Source organism: Anser cygnoides, chromosome 1, assembly GCF_040182565.1.
Source record: "Anser cygnoides isolate HZ-2024a breed goose chromosome 1, Taihu_goose_T2T_genome, whole genome shotgun sequence".
NCBI lineage: Eukaryota > Metazoa > Chordata > Aves > Anseriformes > Anatidae > Anser > Anser cygnoides.
The window spans coordinates 76,502,562-76,520,479 of record NC_089873.1 but is presented as its reverse complement, the minus strand read 5'-3'; the positions used below and the strand labels follow the sequence as shown (position 1 = coordinate 76,520,479).

The window sequence follows — 17,918 nt, the reverse complement described above, 5'->3', positions numbered from 1 at the left end:
GCACACAGAGGTATGCCTACAGGGAAAGGTGCAGGCAGAAGCCTCCAGGCAGCCTGGCATTTACCTAAGCACACAGGACTTGACTTCCTGCCAGGAGCTCTGTCCAGCTCCAAAAAGACACTGCACTGGCTGATCACCTGCAGCTAATCAGGGGCAAACAATAATCACTAAAGTAAATAAGATACTGAGCTCTACTTGCTCTTTTGCAAACCCAGGACAATAATACAACAGGCTTGTATTAGCCAGCCAACTTGCCCAGTTGAACTTGCCCAGTTGGACTTCGTGGGCAAATTTCCCAATGATGGGAATTGGGTCAAATCCTACAATAGAATCAAGTCTGCAGTTTAGATAAGTATACTCACCTGCTTTCAGTTATTTCACATGTCATTTACTCCCACGCTATTCTTAATTATTAGGGCTGTTGTACCCTTATTTCAGTATCTAAAGTCTAGTGACTTTCTAAGATGCAACCAAGACCATTTCTTCTTAGGATGCACATAGCTCTGTCACCTGCTGTCTTTTTAATTTTAAAGGAGCCACATGACCCAGGATATAAGATTCTTTGAGAAACAGCTTTGGCTTGTTGTTCAAGTCCCACAAGAAAGCCTGGTTTCTCCCTGTGCTGTGCTCCTGGGGGACTGGGGATTTCAGAGAAGGGAAGCGAAGCAGCTGTACAGAAGCCGCAAGATTTTCTTCTGTTGAAGAGTGGACAGAGTAGATGCATGTGGCATGCATGATGCCCTTCAGCTTTGCATTCTGATGCTTCATAAGAATTCCCCTTCAGGCATGCAGACACACAGGAACCCAACTGACCTAAAGCTTATCAAACATGCATAATATTTCCACAGCAGAGTTGCCTCTTACAGCACATGGGTTGATACTGTCAAGTTACTCTGCTTCTTCTATTTAAGTACAAACAACACTATCCCATGCTCGCTGTCATGGATGTCTCAGGCAGTCTCCCTTTCAAAGAAAGGAAAAAGTCTTCTCATTCAGAACTCTACACCCAATACTCCGTATCCCTTTCCTGTTACTACTCTTTCTCCCCTGCCAAGAACTGCATCTCTGGCCAGCTTCTTTGCCTTTTGATCACATGTAAACAGAGGTGAGCTCCTACATTTATACATCTTCCACTCTTCTCACAGCAGAGAGAAAGAAGATACTCATTTCATCTTGCTAATTTCAGTGCTTACTTCGCTCCTATGCCCACCCCAAAACTTTGATGATTATCAATACTGCATCACCAATAAAACCCTTGCTGAAATATGAATCAGACTAAGGATTTTTTTTCCCTATCCTATCACTTGCAGTTTATGCTAGGGTAGAGAAGTTTCTACTGCAAGTTCTCAAGCATTAAATATTAATGTAAAATTAGAACTACCAAAAGGAAAGCTTTGAGTATTTTTCAGTTTCTCATGAAGTACTTTGAGCAATATTCAGATATCCCCCTCTCCACAAGACCTCTTTCCCCTTAAGCTCTTAAATTTTACCAGAAATGCAACTAACTGCAAAAGCTAGAGAAGGGCATTTAAAAAGCACCAACTTTCTATGCACTCAAATTTGGTATGAAATTTAGAATACAGAAAAACAATTCTGAACTTTAAGGGCAGTTTCCTGAACTGCAGGAAGTTCACCAAAACGGTCTTTTAAGGAAAAACTGAAACCATATACATCCTCTCTATGCTCTACAGCAAGGGGGAAAAATAGCTCGTCTGCTTTCTCACCTCCCCTCTGTACTTACACCCAGAGGCCTCCTCATATATAAGAGTGGATTTGTCAGCAAGACATGCTGACACTACTTCAACATGATCATGGGACTCTGAATGTCTGAGGCACTCTCTGAAGTTTAATTAGCATGGCAAATTAACACATGGTGTTCTACATTGCTTTAGTGTTTGCATAACTGCTCCTAAAACAGCACATTTCATTTTAAACTAAAGTCTGGACAGAAGAGTAAAGATTCCGGATACAGAACAAGAATGACTACAGCCAGTCAAGCTAGTATTTTTCAGCTTGCTTTCTACAGGCTCCTTGAACCACACTTCCATCTAGGCTTGAAAGATTACTACAGAGAGTTCACAAACACTGTCAAGCAGCAGAACCTTTTAAGTCATTTGCTGGAAGAACAGTTGCTACTTGGCCACAGACAATACCACCTAAAAACCTTCCTGCCTCCTCCATTTCTGTCTTTTGAAGAAGTCATCGGTGGTGCTCCTAGGCAGACTCCATGGGAGTTAGACAAAACAGCCTACTCACGATTTCCCAGGGCCATCACTGGGCTGCCTGAGCCATGTGGGGCTCAGTGGTGGCAAAATGGCTTTGAAGGGCAGAAACCAGAAGCCTCCAAGAATACACAGTGCTGGCCACAGCATGCAAGCTTCGGCTCCCTGAACATAGCATGCCAGACAGGGCTACTAAGATGACACCATCACAGAAGTGAGCCAGAACAGAGCAACAGAGCCAGAAACAAGATTCAGGCATCCCAGCTTTATTTCTTTTTGCTTGTTAGGTTTTTTTGGTTTTGCTCCACTTCTCTCAAAACAGTGGAGATCTGGAAACTGCTGGTACAATGCCAGGCTAAACTCCTCCTCTCTACAAGAGTAGGAAGTCTGAAGGTCGTTGTATGTCAAAGTGGTTTTAGATAAGATACAAGAGAGGAATCCTCAGTATTACAAAAACTATCAACTGAAAACAGATACTTCAAGTCAGTATTATTGAAACTGAGCAAGAACAAAGTTGGAGTACTTAGCATGTGTTATTCAGTGTACCAGTACCACCAATACTAAGACAGGAGCACAGACAGAACTGAGAAGCAAAGGTGGACAACAATCTGCTCTGTCACCCCACGTTGCATCATTTCTCCCACTAACTATATGAGCAAAGCTAGTAAAGACAGCAAAGGAATTTAACCTCTCAGAGCTCTAGAGATCACAAGTCGTTACTCTAAGAACGAAGGCAGGCAGTTCTACAGAGGCTTGGCATTTATTATTCTTTCTCTATGTTTATTGGAGAAACTGCAGATCAACAGCCAGCTCGAATCAATTCCATCCTGTTGAACCATTTCCATGCTGCTGATTCAGTGCCAAGCTCTCAGCTCATTTGGTACTTTAATTGAACCACCTGCCTTTCCAGCTCCAATAGTCAAGTGTCATTCCCCATTGCCAATAAAGAGCTAACCACATGAGGTTCTTGGTGACACCCTATGGTTCAATTCAATTTCCATTAAGAAACACCTTTGTTGTCCATGCAGAAACAGCCCTTTACCTGCAGAGCCATGCTCAGTCAGTACACCTGTCTCAGACAAAAGCTCCTTGGTCAGAGAAAATACCACAAATGCCACAAGGTACGAGTGACCAGCTGTCACATTCAAACTGCAGAATAGCTTTATGGGAAACTCTTGTTTTAAAAGAGTGTCTCTGCATAGACTAAACAGCTAGCACAAACCAAGTAGATCCAGATAAGCCAGGGGGTGAAGGAGCAGAAGGAAAGCAATCATTCCACTGCTTCTTATTTTTGCATGACTATTAGTAGAACTGTATCTTAAATGAAGGATGGTCTTGGTCCAGCTAAAACTACCATACAGGCACTGCTCAATCCTAACTACACTTGAGTTTTTGCATCACTAAACATCCTGGTTTGGATGTAGCAAACAAGGCCAGTTGCACTCCTATTTCATAAAGGTGGGGCTCCCCAGGAGGCACCAAGCATTCTGTTTAATATACTTACGCATAAATACTCAGTTTAAAGAGCTGCAGCCCATCAGAACCCCAGAAAAGTAATACAGGCCATCAAAGGCATATTTTACTTATCAGCACTTTAAAAGTGAAGTGGGATCTTCTAATATTAGGAAGTAGCAAAAGCCATCTCCACAAACCTGGATATCCCAGACTGAACAGCCACAAGACAATTTCAAATCAGTGAACCATTAAGTGTCCTTGTTTAAAGGGCCTAATAATCAGTTTGGGTTTGGTACACAAATTACACAGCTTATTAACTTTTCATGAAGGACATATTCTTCTTCCCCTTTACCCTCAATTCTGCAAGGTGTATCAACAAGTTACTTCAAGGCAAAGCAGCTGCTGTCTCACTTTCATTCTGCCTTTGTAAATACCGTTAAGAAAATAAACTAAAAACTTATGATCCATCTTCAATCAAGTCTGTGTGATAAGTTGCTTACCAGCATCTTTTAATAAATAGATTGAGATCTAAGAATACTGAACCTTTATTCTCAAACCTACCCACCACCACCAAGTACTAAGCTGAAGTTCTCAGAACCTGCAAGAACACCAAGACTAGAGCAGGAAGAATACTTGCACACTTCGGACTGATTCCAAATGCTGTCTTGCAGAGTATCCCAAGAGTAGATTTCTCCTTCTGGAGAATTAAACTTTGTTCCATGCTACCTTAGAAGAAAAGAAAAACTAAGAGGAGGCTTATACCAGCCCTAACACAAGGGACTGCTTGCTTATCTCTGAGGAAACTGCTTATTTTTTCCTTTATTCAAACAGAAAAAAAAACACAGATAAGAGATTAATGATAAGGAAGTAAATGTCTGTTAAATCTTCACAAGATATAATCATTACAGTACGCTTACCTCTGGAAACCTATTATAATCCCATGCATGCACACAAGGGAATTACAAAAAAAGCCAATGCTTAATAAATGGAGATTACATCAGCAGGCCAACAAGTCATTTCAGGAACAGAGTTCCAAATATTTGGTGGTTTTGCTCATTTCCTTGATTTTAAAAAGCTAGCGGTTTTCAGCCTGCAATTGGCAAGATGCTAGGAACCCACAACCTCTTGAGAGCTGTGACAAAAAGAAGCAGTTAACCCTCTTCCCTTTCTGATATAAACTCCTAGCCTAGTGAATGCCACCCTGTTTCCTCAAAAAGAGTAGAGCTCTACACCATACAACTCTACACCCCTCAGCCTACACCATACCCCTGTAGCAGCAGGACTGTAGCCAGCAGATCCATCGGATTGTCCAAACGACAACGTCCATAGCTAATAAGGTGCAGGGCTGTTATTGCAATAAGGTGCGTAGCTAATAAGGTGCAAGACTGTTAAACAATAATTTAAACTAAAATAAAAGGGGGGGGGGGGCCGTAAAGCACCCTCTTCCCGCAACGAACCGCGCTTGACCAGCCCCCTCCCTCCCGCCACGTAATGGCGGCCGCGGCCCTCAGCCTCCCTCCCCAGCCCCGTCTCCAGGCTCACCTGAGGCGCCGGCACCTCGTAGCGCCTCGGCGAGCCCAAGGAGCAGCAGAACGCAGGAAGGGAGCCGCATGGCGCTGAGGAGGGAAGGGGAGAGGAGGCTGAGAGAGAAGCCAGGGCGCTAAGGAGAGAGCTGGGCCGGGCGGAGCCTGTGAGGCGGCGCAGCACTCCCTCGCAGGCTCCGCCCGGCCCAGGCGGTTCTCGCCTCCCCTCACCCGCCTGCCTGAGATAACGGGGCATAAATGCCCCCAAAACGGCTTTTATCCGCTCCAGCCACCTCTCCCGCCTGTGTGGTGATTTCCACGGCTAGGATTGGTAGTGAGCTTAGGAAGATATCCACGCTGAGGTGTTATGTGCAGGGGGTGTCAAATTATTATTATTATTGTTGTTGTTGTTATTTATTTAATGCACTGCTGTTTTGTTTTCACATGGTCTGATAAAACACAGTGTAGCCCCTGAGGTTGCTGGTGTGCTCAAGGCACCTCTGGCCATGCAGGTGATTCATGGGCTTGTGATGAGATGACAGAAGGCAAATTAAAAGTCTCTTCTTTTTCCACTTCCCATGAGTTTTAAGATGATCCTGTTGCCATTTCTGCCTTGTTTATGAACTTATGTTCTAATCTAGGCTCTAAAAAGCTTTGCACACTCCTCCCTGTTTTGTTGAGTGTGTTTTGCCCAGCTTGCTTTGATCCAGTTTCCAGTTCAGATACAAAAGGAAGCTGCAAGCCTGGCATGAGAATGCAGCAATGAGCACTGGTCTGCGTTTAAGACTGCAATCATTTCAGACAAGTGGCTGTTCTTTCTTCTCTACATCTTTGCCTGCTGTGATTGGAAAAGAAGCCTTTCTCTGTCAGGATATCATTGAATCATAGAATCATTAAGGTTGGAAAAGACCTCCAGTATCATCTGCTCCAACCATCACCCTGCTACCAATGTCACCCACTAAACCATGTCCCTAAGCGCCAGGACCAACCTTTCCTTAAACACTCCCAGGGACGGTGACTCCACCACCTCCCTGGGCAACCCGTTCCAATGCCTGACTACTCTTTCTGAGAAGAAATGTCTCCTAATTTCCAACCTGAACCTTCCCTGGTGCAACTTGAGGCCGTTCCCTCTAGTCCTATCACTAGTTATGTGCGAGAAGAGGCCGACCCCCAGCTCCCCACACCTTCCTTTCAGGTAGCTGTAGAGAGCAGTAAGGTCTCCCCTGAGCCTCCTCTTCTCCAGACAACCCCAACAACCCCAGTTCCCTCAGCCACTCCTCACAGGACTTGTGTTCCAGGTCCTTCACCAGCTTCATAGCCCTTCTCTGGACATGCTTCAGGGCTTCAATGTTCTTCTTGTACTGAAGGGCCCAAAGCTGAATACAGCACTGGAGATGCAGCCTTACCAGAGCAGAGTATAAGGGAATGATCACCTCCCTGGTCCTGCTGGTTACATATCTAGTTTGCTGACCCTGTTCAGCCAAACAGGGTTCCCACAGTTCAAAGTCTGTGTGATACTAGAAGACCATCAAAATTAGCTTTTTGCTTGGAGCAGCTGTCCTAGCTGACCTCTGGAAATGAGACTTCTGTCACTGTTCTCAGCTCAGCATTCAGAGGACACACTGTGGCTCCCAGTGCCTGTGAGAGGCTCCATAAACCCCACTTACTCCAGGCTCAGCGCCGCACCCAGCCAGCTTGCAGAAGCCCCATAGCAAACCTACCAGCTTCACTAATACCTTAAAAACGAGCGGTAGCTTTGCGTTTACACTGTGCCAACAGCTTTGTGGCTCGGCTTTGGTACTCAGTGTCGTGGCTCAGCTTTTTAACCAAGTCCCGAGTTACCCGGGGCCGCGGCTCCTCCCGGCCTGCAGGGGGCGGTCCCGGCCCGACTTGGCCTGGTATCCGGGTGGGGAAGGACAGCAGCGGCATGGCGGACAGGCTAACGCAGCTGCAGGACGCCGTGAACTCGGTGAGGTGGTGCTGCTTTCCCCTCCTGTCCCTTCTGATTTTTTCTTTCTGCAGGGGAGAGGAGCCCGGCGTTGGGCTCGCTGCGCTGGCAGCCTTGGGGGCATCGCCGCTGCTGGCCGCGGGCACTGCTCCCGTCCGAGCCGCGGGGGCCGGGGGGCGAAATGGGATGGAAATGGCTGCGGTGCTGAGGTAAACTAACGGTCTCGTTACTGCCCGCAGCTCGCAGACCAGTTCTGCAATGCCATCGGAGTGCTGCAGCAGTGCGGCCCGCCGGCCTCCTTCAGCAACATCCAGACGGCAATCAATAAGGACCAGCCGGCTAATCCAACGGAAGGCAAGTCCTCCTGCCTCTGCTAGCGCACCGCGAGCGTGTCCCGATGCGGTGTGGTCTGTGGCTCTCGCTTTGCACCATTTCGTGCTCAGCAAACAGTTCCACTAGTAACTCGAGGGGTGACTGAATTTAAGTCACAAAACATCATCAATTGCACTTGCTGTATAAGATCGTGGTAGAAGAAAGATCATTTTAAGTTTTAACTAAGCATTAAAACGTGTTTCTTGTGGTGGTTTATTTACACACATACAGTAGCCTTTTCTATATAAGTTACTGTAGTAGGACTGCTGGGGGAGGTTGTTAGTGAACAGCCCTTCCAATTTTTTTTTTTTTTTACAAGAATAGGGGTTAGTTTCATGAAGTTGAGCATGAGTTTAAAATTCTCCATTTCATAGACTTGTAGTTATTTATGTTTCTGTATGTGTCGTTTGCTTATGAAATTAAGGATTAATGTCATGTTGACTTTCCCAGCTGACAATTGTGGGTTTTTTTGGTTGCTGTTGGTGGGTTGTTTGTGTTTTTTTTTTTTTTCCCTGAGAGAAATAAAACTAATGTAAGATACTAAAGTTGAAAAGAAAACTAAAAGTTCTATGTAATCTTAGAATTTCAAGTTAGTATTTAAATAATTATGTTATCCTCATCCTAAATCAACACCCCCCTATTGTTTTTCCCTGAGAAAATTTTACAGGTTTCATGCATTAGATAAAGTTTGATTAGTAGGATACCAGGGGAACAGTGATGCTCTTTCTATGACAGTTGTTGACTTGTCCTTCAATGGTCTATGGTGGCTTGCTCTCTGACAGAAATTAGTTGGAAAAAAAGCAAGTAAAAGATTTGTTTGCTTCCTTATGGTACTTGAGGCTCTCCCAGGTACTGACATCTATGTGATGGCTTAAGAGTTAGAGGCTTTGTTAAGGTCCTAAAAGGGTCAGTCCTCTGCTTTATCTTTCTTATTCATTTCTCTGAATGTAGTGAGTTTGGTAAAATCATATAACTGAGTTAATGATGCTGATGAAACAAAACTACCAGTTACACGTCTTTGGATATTTAAATTCTTAACAAACAGGCCTTAAAGCTCAGTGTGGAGAGCACTGGTGTACAGGTAAGAGTATATATGTGATAACACAGAGGACAAGCTTTAAGTGGGTTTGTTAGGGTGCTTTTGGTTGCCTGGGTTGTTGGTTTTATTCAAGTCAAGCGTACCTTTGAGAATGTCAATCTTTTCTAGTTTTTTCTCTATTGGAGAGTATTTTCTCAGTTCATGAAAGATTTGTGGAAGCCAACAACAGGAAAAAATGTGTAAGATCTTAAGTTATAAATTGAAGGCTGTTTCAGTATTCTAGCTGCAGTAACAAATTGATTCAAATTGAATGGATACAACTCCATATGGGAAAGCTTTGTTTCTGACTTATAGAACCTCTTATTAAAAATCCATGTAGGTCCTTCAAAGGTCTGGTAGCTAAATTAAGATCCATTATAAACTTACGTTCTTCTGTTTCTCAGTGGCAATTTAACTTTTCCTGTGGCTGAATAGTTAACTTTTTTTTAAAACTAACAAACCTTGCATTCTTTCATGATTCTTAACATAATTTAAATAGTCTGTGTATTTGAATCATTACCTTTACAGTTTCTAGCGTTCTCTTTAAGTCAGACTTCAAGGCAAGGGTTGAAAGGTTAAATGAATTCTTAGCTACTTTCAGTGCTTAATGTAGTGACTAGAGTACTTAGTACTGTTCTTAGTAATTTCTTAACTGGCTAACCACGATGGAGTTCTAGCTATTTTCTCATTTATATAAAGTCCAGCCCTTTGTATAACCAGCTACCTTGTTCTATCTGGGATTGTAGTCAAACTACCATCATCTTTGTAGAATGGCTTGGGTTGGAAGGGACCTTAAAGATCATCCAGTTCCACCCCCCCTGCCATGGGCAGGGATGCCACCCACCAGAGCACATTGTTCAGTGCCTCATCCCGCCTGGCCCTGATCACCTCCAAGGATGGGGCCTCCACAGTTTCTCTGGGCAACCTGTGCCAGTGCCTCACCACCCGCTGAATGAAGAATTTCCTCCTAACCTCTGATCTAAGTCTTCCCCTCCTTTTGCTCAGTCAGATAATGACAAGACAAGGGGGAATGGTTTGAAACTAAAAGTTGTTCTCCACCTTTCTTATAAGCCCCCTTTAAGTACTGAAAAGCTGCAATGAGGTCACCTTGGAGCCTTCTCTTCAGGCTGAACAGCTCCATCTCTCTCAGCCTGTCCTGTGATGAGGTGCTCCAGCCCTCTGCACATCCTTGTGGCCCTCCTCTGGACCCGCTCTAAGAGGTTTACATGCTTCTGGTGCTGGGGGCCCCAGAGCTGGCTGCAGCACTCCAAGTGGGGCCTCACAAGGCAGAGCAGAGGGGGACAATCCCCTCCCTGGACCTGCTTCTGACCATGCCTGTGTTGCTGCAGCCCAGGGTGCAGCTGGCCTTCTGAGCTATGCTGGCACGCACTGCTGGCTCATGCCGAGCTTTTGGTCCACCAGAACCCCCAAGTCCTCTCCGCAGGGCTGCTCTCAATGAGTTGTTCTCCCAGTCTGTCCTCATGTGTGGGATTGCCCCAACCCAGGTGCAGCACCTTGCACTTGGCCTTGCTGAACCTCCTGAGGTTCACGTGGGCCCACTTCTCCAGCCTGTCCAGGTCCCTTTGGATGGCTTCCCTTCCTTCTTTTGTATCGACTGCACCACTCAGCTTGGTGTTGCCTGCAAACTTGCTGAGGGTGCACCTGATCCCACTGTCTGTGTCATTGATAAAGATATTCAACAGTACTAGTCCCGAGACAGACCCCTGAGGGACACTACTCATCACCAGCCTCCACGTGGACATAGAGCCATTGACCACCTCTCTCTGGGTGCACCTTTCGAGCCAATTCCTTGCCCACTGAATGGTCCTCCCTTCACATCCATCTCTCTGCAATCTGGAGATCAGGATGTCATGTGGGACTGCGTCAAAGGCCTAACAGAAGTCCAGGTAGATGACATCAGTCAGTTTTCCCTTGTCAACTGATGCAGTCACTAATATGTTTGTGTTCTTATCACTTATGATACTGTCATATCCTTCCTCTAGGGGAAATTTTAACATCTGTATACTTCAACTCTTCAGAATTTTCTGTTGTAAAAGTAGAGTTATGCTTATTTCAGTAATGTGTTGAGCAGGCTGACTTTTTTTCATTCTTTTAAAGAATATGCCCAGCTGTTTGCAGCATTGATTGCACGAACTGCAAAAGATATTGATGTTCTAATAGATTCCCTGCCTAGTGAAGAATCAACAGCAGCTTTGCAGGTAAGAGTACTTGTAATTAAAAATATCAACTGTTACTGATGGCAACCTTCCTTCTTTCCTTCTTTTTTAAACACTTTTTTTACTTTCGACAGGCAATCATAAAAAGTGACTCTATTGTAGGCCTGAATTTTTCATGAAGGTAGCCTGTCAGTATTTTATGGGCTCACTTGAAAAACTGCTCTTTACATTTGGTTCTTAATACGGCTATACACAGAATATTTTAAACTTTTTGGCTAGAAATTTTTCCAAAATAAACTTATCATAACATCACAGTCCTAAAGCGTAGTACAGCTACCTGTGTTCTTTAGATATTCTAATATTAATGCAACAGATGTGACGGTACTGATGTGCATTGGCATTGTTGGCTGCTTTTTTTCCTTGGATCTTTCATAGTCTATTTGCTCATTAGGGCTGTTTCATTTTGTAGCTGCATTTTTGTAGCCTTTCATTCTCCCACAATGTTACTGGTTGTTAAAGAATTGGCAGGGTATGTTTTAAGTTCTCTATCTCTGTCACAAAGCAATTCCTTAACTTTTCAGTAATAGGATGTACTCTTTTGGACCAGCCAGGCAATCTTGATGCTGTTATTTCTTGTTCTTCCTTTCTTTAGACCACAGAAGCTCTAGGAAGAGCTTGGGAACAGGAAGCAGCTACTAACCAAGGCAGCTATTTGCAGGTGTAGCCAGTATCATAATCTCCATTCCCTGCCTTACAGGAATGGAACTGCTGCAAACAGCTTCTGAGCCCTTTTGCAACATTCAGCTGTTTCTCACTTCCAAAAAATGTCTCAGACCCACAATTCAAAGAATGTTGCTGTTTTTTTTTTTTGATATTCTGTGTACAGATCTTGCATATTAAATGTGATTTTTTGGACTCTAGTTTCTAAATTTACATCAAGTATTTTCTTTTTAGAATGCAGCAAGGATACAGAAAATTCTGTTTCTTTGAGAAATCTAGTTGCTTTAAGATCTCCTGAAGGTTTTACACCAGGGTTGATAATCTGTGACTATCCAAAAGCAGTTTGGAAACCTTGCTAATAACAATTGAACATACTAATTGGGAATGTAAACACCAGCCTCATTTCGTGTAACTGTATCTAATAGTTGAAGACTTCTTTCTGCTGCAGCTACATTAGACTTCTTTTCATGACTGAGTCGAGTCTGATTGTAGTGACAGCTAATGCAAGCAAACCAGGGTGCTCCAGAAAGGAATTAGTTATCCAGTAGGGGCATGCTTTCCTCAGAATTGATATTCTAACAGTTTCTTGCTTAGTTAATGCAGAAGTTGGTTTCAAAAGAACTTCTGATCTTTTTTTGCTTGGTTTTGAGAAGATAGCCTGGATTCCATCTTTTACTGATTCTAGTTTTGACTTTTATTTTCTGTTGTTTGTATTAGGGCGCTATTAAAGATAAATATTCTGACATTTTGAAAGACTATTTTGATGGTGATTGGAATACTCTAAAGTATGCAGTGGAGGTTTAGTTGAGAAAAGTAGATAGACACCTGACCAGGTAGGCTTAACTTAAGTGATAAAAGGGGCTGCCACATTAATACCCAATACAATTTACTGGTCCCTCTTGAGGTCTTTTGTGTCAAGGCTGATGCATATTTTGCTCAAAAATGTCAGTTTACCTGCAGTCAATCTTCTAACAACTGAGACTGAACTAATTGAACTGGATTCTATATTTTGAGCTTGTACGTTTTTCTATTCTTTCTCTGACCCTTCTTCCAAGGTCTGTCAAGTCTTAGGTGATATATTAACCTTCACTGTACATGAGCCTTGCAGAAAAGATGAATATGTTCATAGAACTTGCCAGTTTAAGCATGATTTTAAGAAGACCCATTAACCAGGTTTTAAGGGTTTGGGTAGTAGTAAAAAAAAAAGTGTCTGAAGCCAATTTTGTTTCATCTGTTCTGTAATTGAGTTGGAACAAGTTTGAGTAGCTTTAAATTTGGTAAATATTTTACCTGAATGCTGAAGTTCACGTGTTCTATTTCACTAACTTTGTCTAACTGAAACATTTTTGTTCAGAAATAAAGTATGTGATTTTGTTAGTTTCATGTGAAATATACTATTTAATAGGAAGGTCTAAATAAGGTCCCCATAAGATGTAAGGATAGTTTTCAGTACCTGTGTGGGGAAGGGGATAAATATTCACTTCTTATCAGGAGAGCTAAGAGTTGCAATATGAAAGCAGCTAACATCTCTATTTGGTGTTTTTCATTTACTCCATGTGGATATGCAGTGTGTTTCAGGCTGCAATCTCTAATGGGTTACTCTGAATTTACTAGTATAGAATTTGAGGATAAAGGGAGAATCTTTGTTTTCTAGGGGGCGTTAACTGTTACATACCACCTCCCCTTAGTAAGAAAGTTTTGTGTATTTGAAGATCCTTACTAGCCTCCCTTCCATTTTAAAGGCTGCTAGTCTGTATCGATTAGAAGAAGAAAATCACGAAGCAGCTGCCCGTCTGGAAGAGGTGGTTTATCGTGGAGATATGCTGCTGGAAAAGATACAGAGTGCCCTGGCAGATATTGCCCAGTCACAGCTGAAGACAAGAAGTGGCACGCATAGCCAGCCCCTTCCGGACTCGTAGCACCAGGGGGCAGTGCACCACTGCAAAATGCAACTGTGAAAGCCAGATGAAAACACAGCTCTGTATCTACAGGGAACTGCTGCACCCAGCCCTGCTCCTGTGGGACTTCCAAGTACTCTGATCATCGGTACCGATGTCTTTCCTCAGAGGTTAAGTGGCATGTGACATGAGAAACACATGGTGGTTTTGTTCTCAAATTTCACATCTTAGTGTATATTTCTTTGACTTAAAATATTAATATCTTATTTTTTTTCTGTTCATAGATATGTCTGACTTCAATCTGTTACTTTTTATATGGGCCTTAATGTCTAAAAGAAACAAAGTTACTGTAATAGTATTTGTGTAATTTACTCATCTGTCTGCAAACTTATATGTTCTTGTTGTATTTTCTGTAAAGCTCAAATACGCTGTTTAATTTGCCAGAGTTCATACAGATAATGCTAGACAATGGCACAAATACAGTGGTGGCCATTTGTTTTAATTAACAAAAATGGTAATTAAACACTTGTATTACTATTTAGCTTATCTTTTACAGAGCAAATAAAGGGGTAGGCAAACTCTAAAGTTTGCAGAGTAAGTGTTCATGCCATTGGCATCTCATTTAAAAATAAATAAATCTGCAGATACCTGGTATGGTATTTTTTATCATTTGTAATTTACAAATGGGTCTTTGACTCCATTGCAGCCACTGACGTGCTGTTACTTGCTCATTGCTCTGCTTCTGCCGCTGCTCTGCATTCTCATGGCAACTGGTGAATTCCTCTAAAGCAGACAGCAATGAGGAAGCATTGGATGGCTCTGAGAAACTAGCAATGAGAACTGAAAGTAACTTATGAAATATTGCTTTTCAGCATAAGCAGTTGCTGCCATGTGAATGCTAAAATCATAAGTAGCAAAAGGCCTGTAATCCCCACCATGCTGTAGAGAGGTTTTTCTTTTTATCTTCCCACACTGAAAAAACTTGTGCCCCTCATCCTAGGACTCTAGAAATGCCAACATCTTTTCTTCCATTTGGAAAAAATAAAATGCAAAATAAAACCAACAAAAACAAATCCACCAGATGATTTGGGCTTCAGCACATGAACTTGGAGTCAAACTGTTGGTCACTTTCTGTCTTTGAGTTACCCGTCTTGTATTATTGTGTTTATTTCTACATGTCTACTCATTTCCTGTTCAAGACTACCTACTTCTATGTATTGGACATGCATCAACTTAGGTAATGAGTATTGCTAATGTGGATGGACAGATAAGAGCAATTCAAGTAGTTCTTTAGCAATCTGATCTGTAGGGAATTAGATCCTTCTGCTTAGTAGGCTGCACCAATGGAATGAAGAGTGTAATATGGCACAGAATGGTAGGTGTTGTAGCAGCATGTTTTGCGGATTAAAAACTACAAAGCTGTTCCAACCTGTAAAATATTAAAATTGACGTATTTAATCAGGCTTGTATTTAATTTAATATTTAGTCAAACTTGCATTTCTGTAGTCATAAATTTAGTCTGCTGTTGTCAGGCTTATACCATACAGATTCCTCAGAAGAAACAACTGGGGAGGTAAAAAGGCTACAGCACAACTCCAGTTCTATAATGGTATATTTATGTAAAATAACTGAGGTGTGGCAACTTACTAAGCCTTGTAAATATGACTGTGGCCCATGGAGGCTGAGGGGCAAAATTTTCATTTGAAGTAAGCTCATCGGGCCTACTTCTTTCTGGAAAAACTGCATCCAGTGCATCTGAAGATGATGATTTTTTTAAAAAGCTAATAGACTTGGAAAACTTTAAGTGAAATGCTTGGGGTTTGCTTACGTATTTTTATAGGTATTGAGACATCGTAATTTCATATTTGTACATCCCTGGAAAAGGGATTAGTTCTTTATAGTAGATTCCCTAGTATAGTTTAATATGGGCATCACCTCAAATTTGTTCACTTTGAAACTTCCTTTTTCAGAGATGGTGTACGTCTTCACTAACAGTACAGTTTTTTTTCCATATATTTTATTTTTGTACTTGAAAACTGCTGTATTAATGTAACTTAATATTGCTTAGCTGTAGAAATTTTCCTTTATTTGAATATAGTAGACCACTTTATGTTAAAGTGTGTGTTGGTATCTAGGTTAATCAGACTTGAAAGAAAATTTTAAGAGATATAAGCTCCCAGTATGTATGTGTGGTTTCTCAGACTCTGCCTGTGTGTAGTTTAGCAAATGCTGCCGATTTAATTAATGGGGATGCAGTCTGATCCAGGTTAAAAAGCAGGAGAGCCAACATCATTCCTCTTTCCTTTGAGAAATAATGTAATGATTGGGTGAGTGAGTAGCAATGTAAGATGTGACCCTGCTAGTCCTCATACGCTGTGTTGCTGGACTAGCTATTGTAAGTCTTTACCTGCTGTTTCCCAGGCTGCAGCTCGTTCTGTAAGGCTGCATGGCTTTTGATGTGTTGTGGCAGAAGGGGAATAACATCTATTTGCTACAGCTGTCTAGTGGAGAATGCATTAGGTCTGGGGCTTGGAGATGTGGATTCCTTTCCCCTCTGTCCTAGATGGGTTGATTTGTTTGGTCCCTGCTCTTGGGGCTTAAATATTTTTTATTTTTTATTTTTTATTTTTTTTTAAAAAGTGCATGATCTAATCAGGGGGCTGTTTTGAAATGGCTTGATGTGCTACACTCATGCAAGAATTGTGGGGTATGCAGGATTACTATGTCTGTACCTTCTAGCACCCTAACTTTCAGGGGGGAAAACGAAAAGGGGGGAAGCCAATGACCCATAGCAAAAGGCATTGTGTCCTCCCTGAGAAGTAATGTCTGCCCCCTGTTTTAGTGTTGGGGGGAGGATGGGGAAAAGGCTGCAGAACAGCTGCTAACAAACATATCAGGTTACCCACCAGAGAGCTGTAAAAGAGAACTTGGGTGGAGATGAGAATAAATGGAGGAGGTGAAGCACCACAGGAAGAAAGCAAAAATATCGAGCAGGTATAAAAGAGTTCTGCGTATTATGATGGACAAGGAGTGCTGCCCAGTGAACAAATTGTGCTTTGAAGAAAGATAGCGCAGAGCATAATGGAAAATTCCATTGGAAAACAATCTCGACCACTTCAAATGAGCAGGAGTGTTTCATGCTGAGAATCTATATAGCCCATTGGCAAAGACGTTGGAATCAATGTGATAAATATAAGCAGATGATCAAAGCCTAGTGTTCTTTACCGTAAACAACCATGCCTGGAGGAGAGGAGCACCTCGTGGCAGCTGTTCTCATTTTTATATACAAGAATAAGGAGGAGTTCACACACTTCTTTTTAAAGGGACTGTAAAAAGTGCATTAACAGTATTTTAATTTCATGTCTTCATGAAGTTAATCCTGACATTATTACAGTTGATGTTTGGAGCTCTGGGAGCTTCTGCGTGTGTGGCATGGGGAAGGGGAGGCTGCCCTGACCACCCCGGCAAAGTTGATACCAAGAGATTTTGGGAGTCCTCAACAAAAGAGGCCAGAGGCAGTTTTACTTGAAAGGACCTAGGGGTCCTGGCAGACAGCAAGCTGAGCATGAGCCAGCGGCTGGCCTTGACCAGTGGCAAGGGCCAGTGGCATCTTGGGCTGTTAGCTGGAAGCACAGCCAGTATGTCAAGGAAAGTGATCACTTGCCTCTGCTCAGCACTTGTGGGACTGCATCTGGAACGCAGTACACTGCTGGGCCCCTGACATGAGAAAAGTGTTGATGGACTACAGCAAGTTCAGCAGAAGACCACTGGTGGCATGGGCTGCAGTGCCTCCCTGGTGAGGAGAGGCTGAGGGAGCTGGTCCTGTTTGGCCTGGGGAAGGGATAGTGCTGGGGGAACGTAACCACAGCCTGCCTAACCACACGGCCAGTGCGTAACCACATGTCCAGTGTGGGCAGGTTATGGAGATGATGGGGCTGGGCTTGTCAAAGCACTGCGTGGCAGGAGGGTGATGGACAGAGGGTGTAAATTGCAACAGCAGAGGTGAGGTTTAGAGCAGTTACAAACAAAAGCTTTCCCACCATTAGGACAGATATGTTTTGGAAGATGGTCCCCAGAGAAGCTGGAAGTCCTTGGAGATTTTCAGGACCTGACTGGATGAAGCTCTGAGCAACTTGGCCTGGCCTCACAATGACTAACCCTCGATCAGGAGGTTGGGCTAGAGACTTCCTGAGGTCTTGTCTGACCCAATGATCCTATGGATGCTAGGCATGTTAATTGTTTCAGAAAGAACCAAGAAACTGTAAGGGAAGGTTGTTTTCTTGTCCTCTTTCTAAAAAGGCAGATCTGGAGGACAGAAAACGTGAAGTATCTTGTATCAGCCTCATTCCTATTGATGAGACTTTGTGATGTAGGTCTCTGCACTGGAAGACCGTGGAGTTGCTCTCAGGTGTGGTGTGAAATTCCGTGCTGAAGCTGCCTAAGTTTCCAATAGGTGCCCTTGGAGAGTGTCATATGTAAAATGCCCATCCTACACTTAAAGAAAATTGATCTGTCAGATGGTGCT

The 17,918-nt window shown here is 42.9% G+C and overlaps 2 protein-coding genes across 4 annotated transcripts in view; one reads left to right on the top strand and one right to left on the bottom strand.

Moving 5' to 3' along the window:
* Positions 1-5,379, bottom strand: part of TM7SF3 (transmembrane 7 superfamily member 3) — a 32,112-nt gene extending 26,733 nt beyond the window's left edge. For 2 of the 3 annotated variants that reach the window (XR_010832770.1, XM_013184602.3), the window contains exon 1: positions 5,220-5,379. Coding sequence is in view for 2 of the 3 variants with exons in the window: in XM_013184602.3 (XP_013040056.1) it covers positions 5,220-5,289 (70 nt within the window). In the remaining variant the exon portion in view is untranslated. Of the gene's footprint in view, positions 1-4,943; positions 5,035-5,219 lie in introns of those variants that run through there. The other variant, XM_013184603.3, reaches the window with a different exon arrangement.
* Positions 5,380-7,011: 1,632 nt separating this feature from the next.
* Positions 7,012-14,045, top strand: MED21 (mediator complex subunit 21). The gene is made up of 4 exons (XM_013184710.3): positions 7,012-7,169; positions 7,388-7,502; positions 10,717-10,817; positions 13,238-14,045. The coding sequence occupies exons 1-4, from the start codon at positions 7,128-7,130 to the stop codon at positions 13,412-13,414; spliced, it is 435 nt and encodes a 144-aa protein (XP_013040164.1). The 5' UTR covers positions 7,012-7,127; the 3' UTR covers positions 13,415-14,045.
* The last annotated feature ends 3,873 nt before the right edge of the window (positions 14,046-17,918 follow it).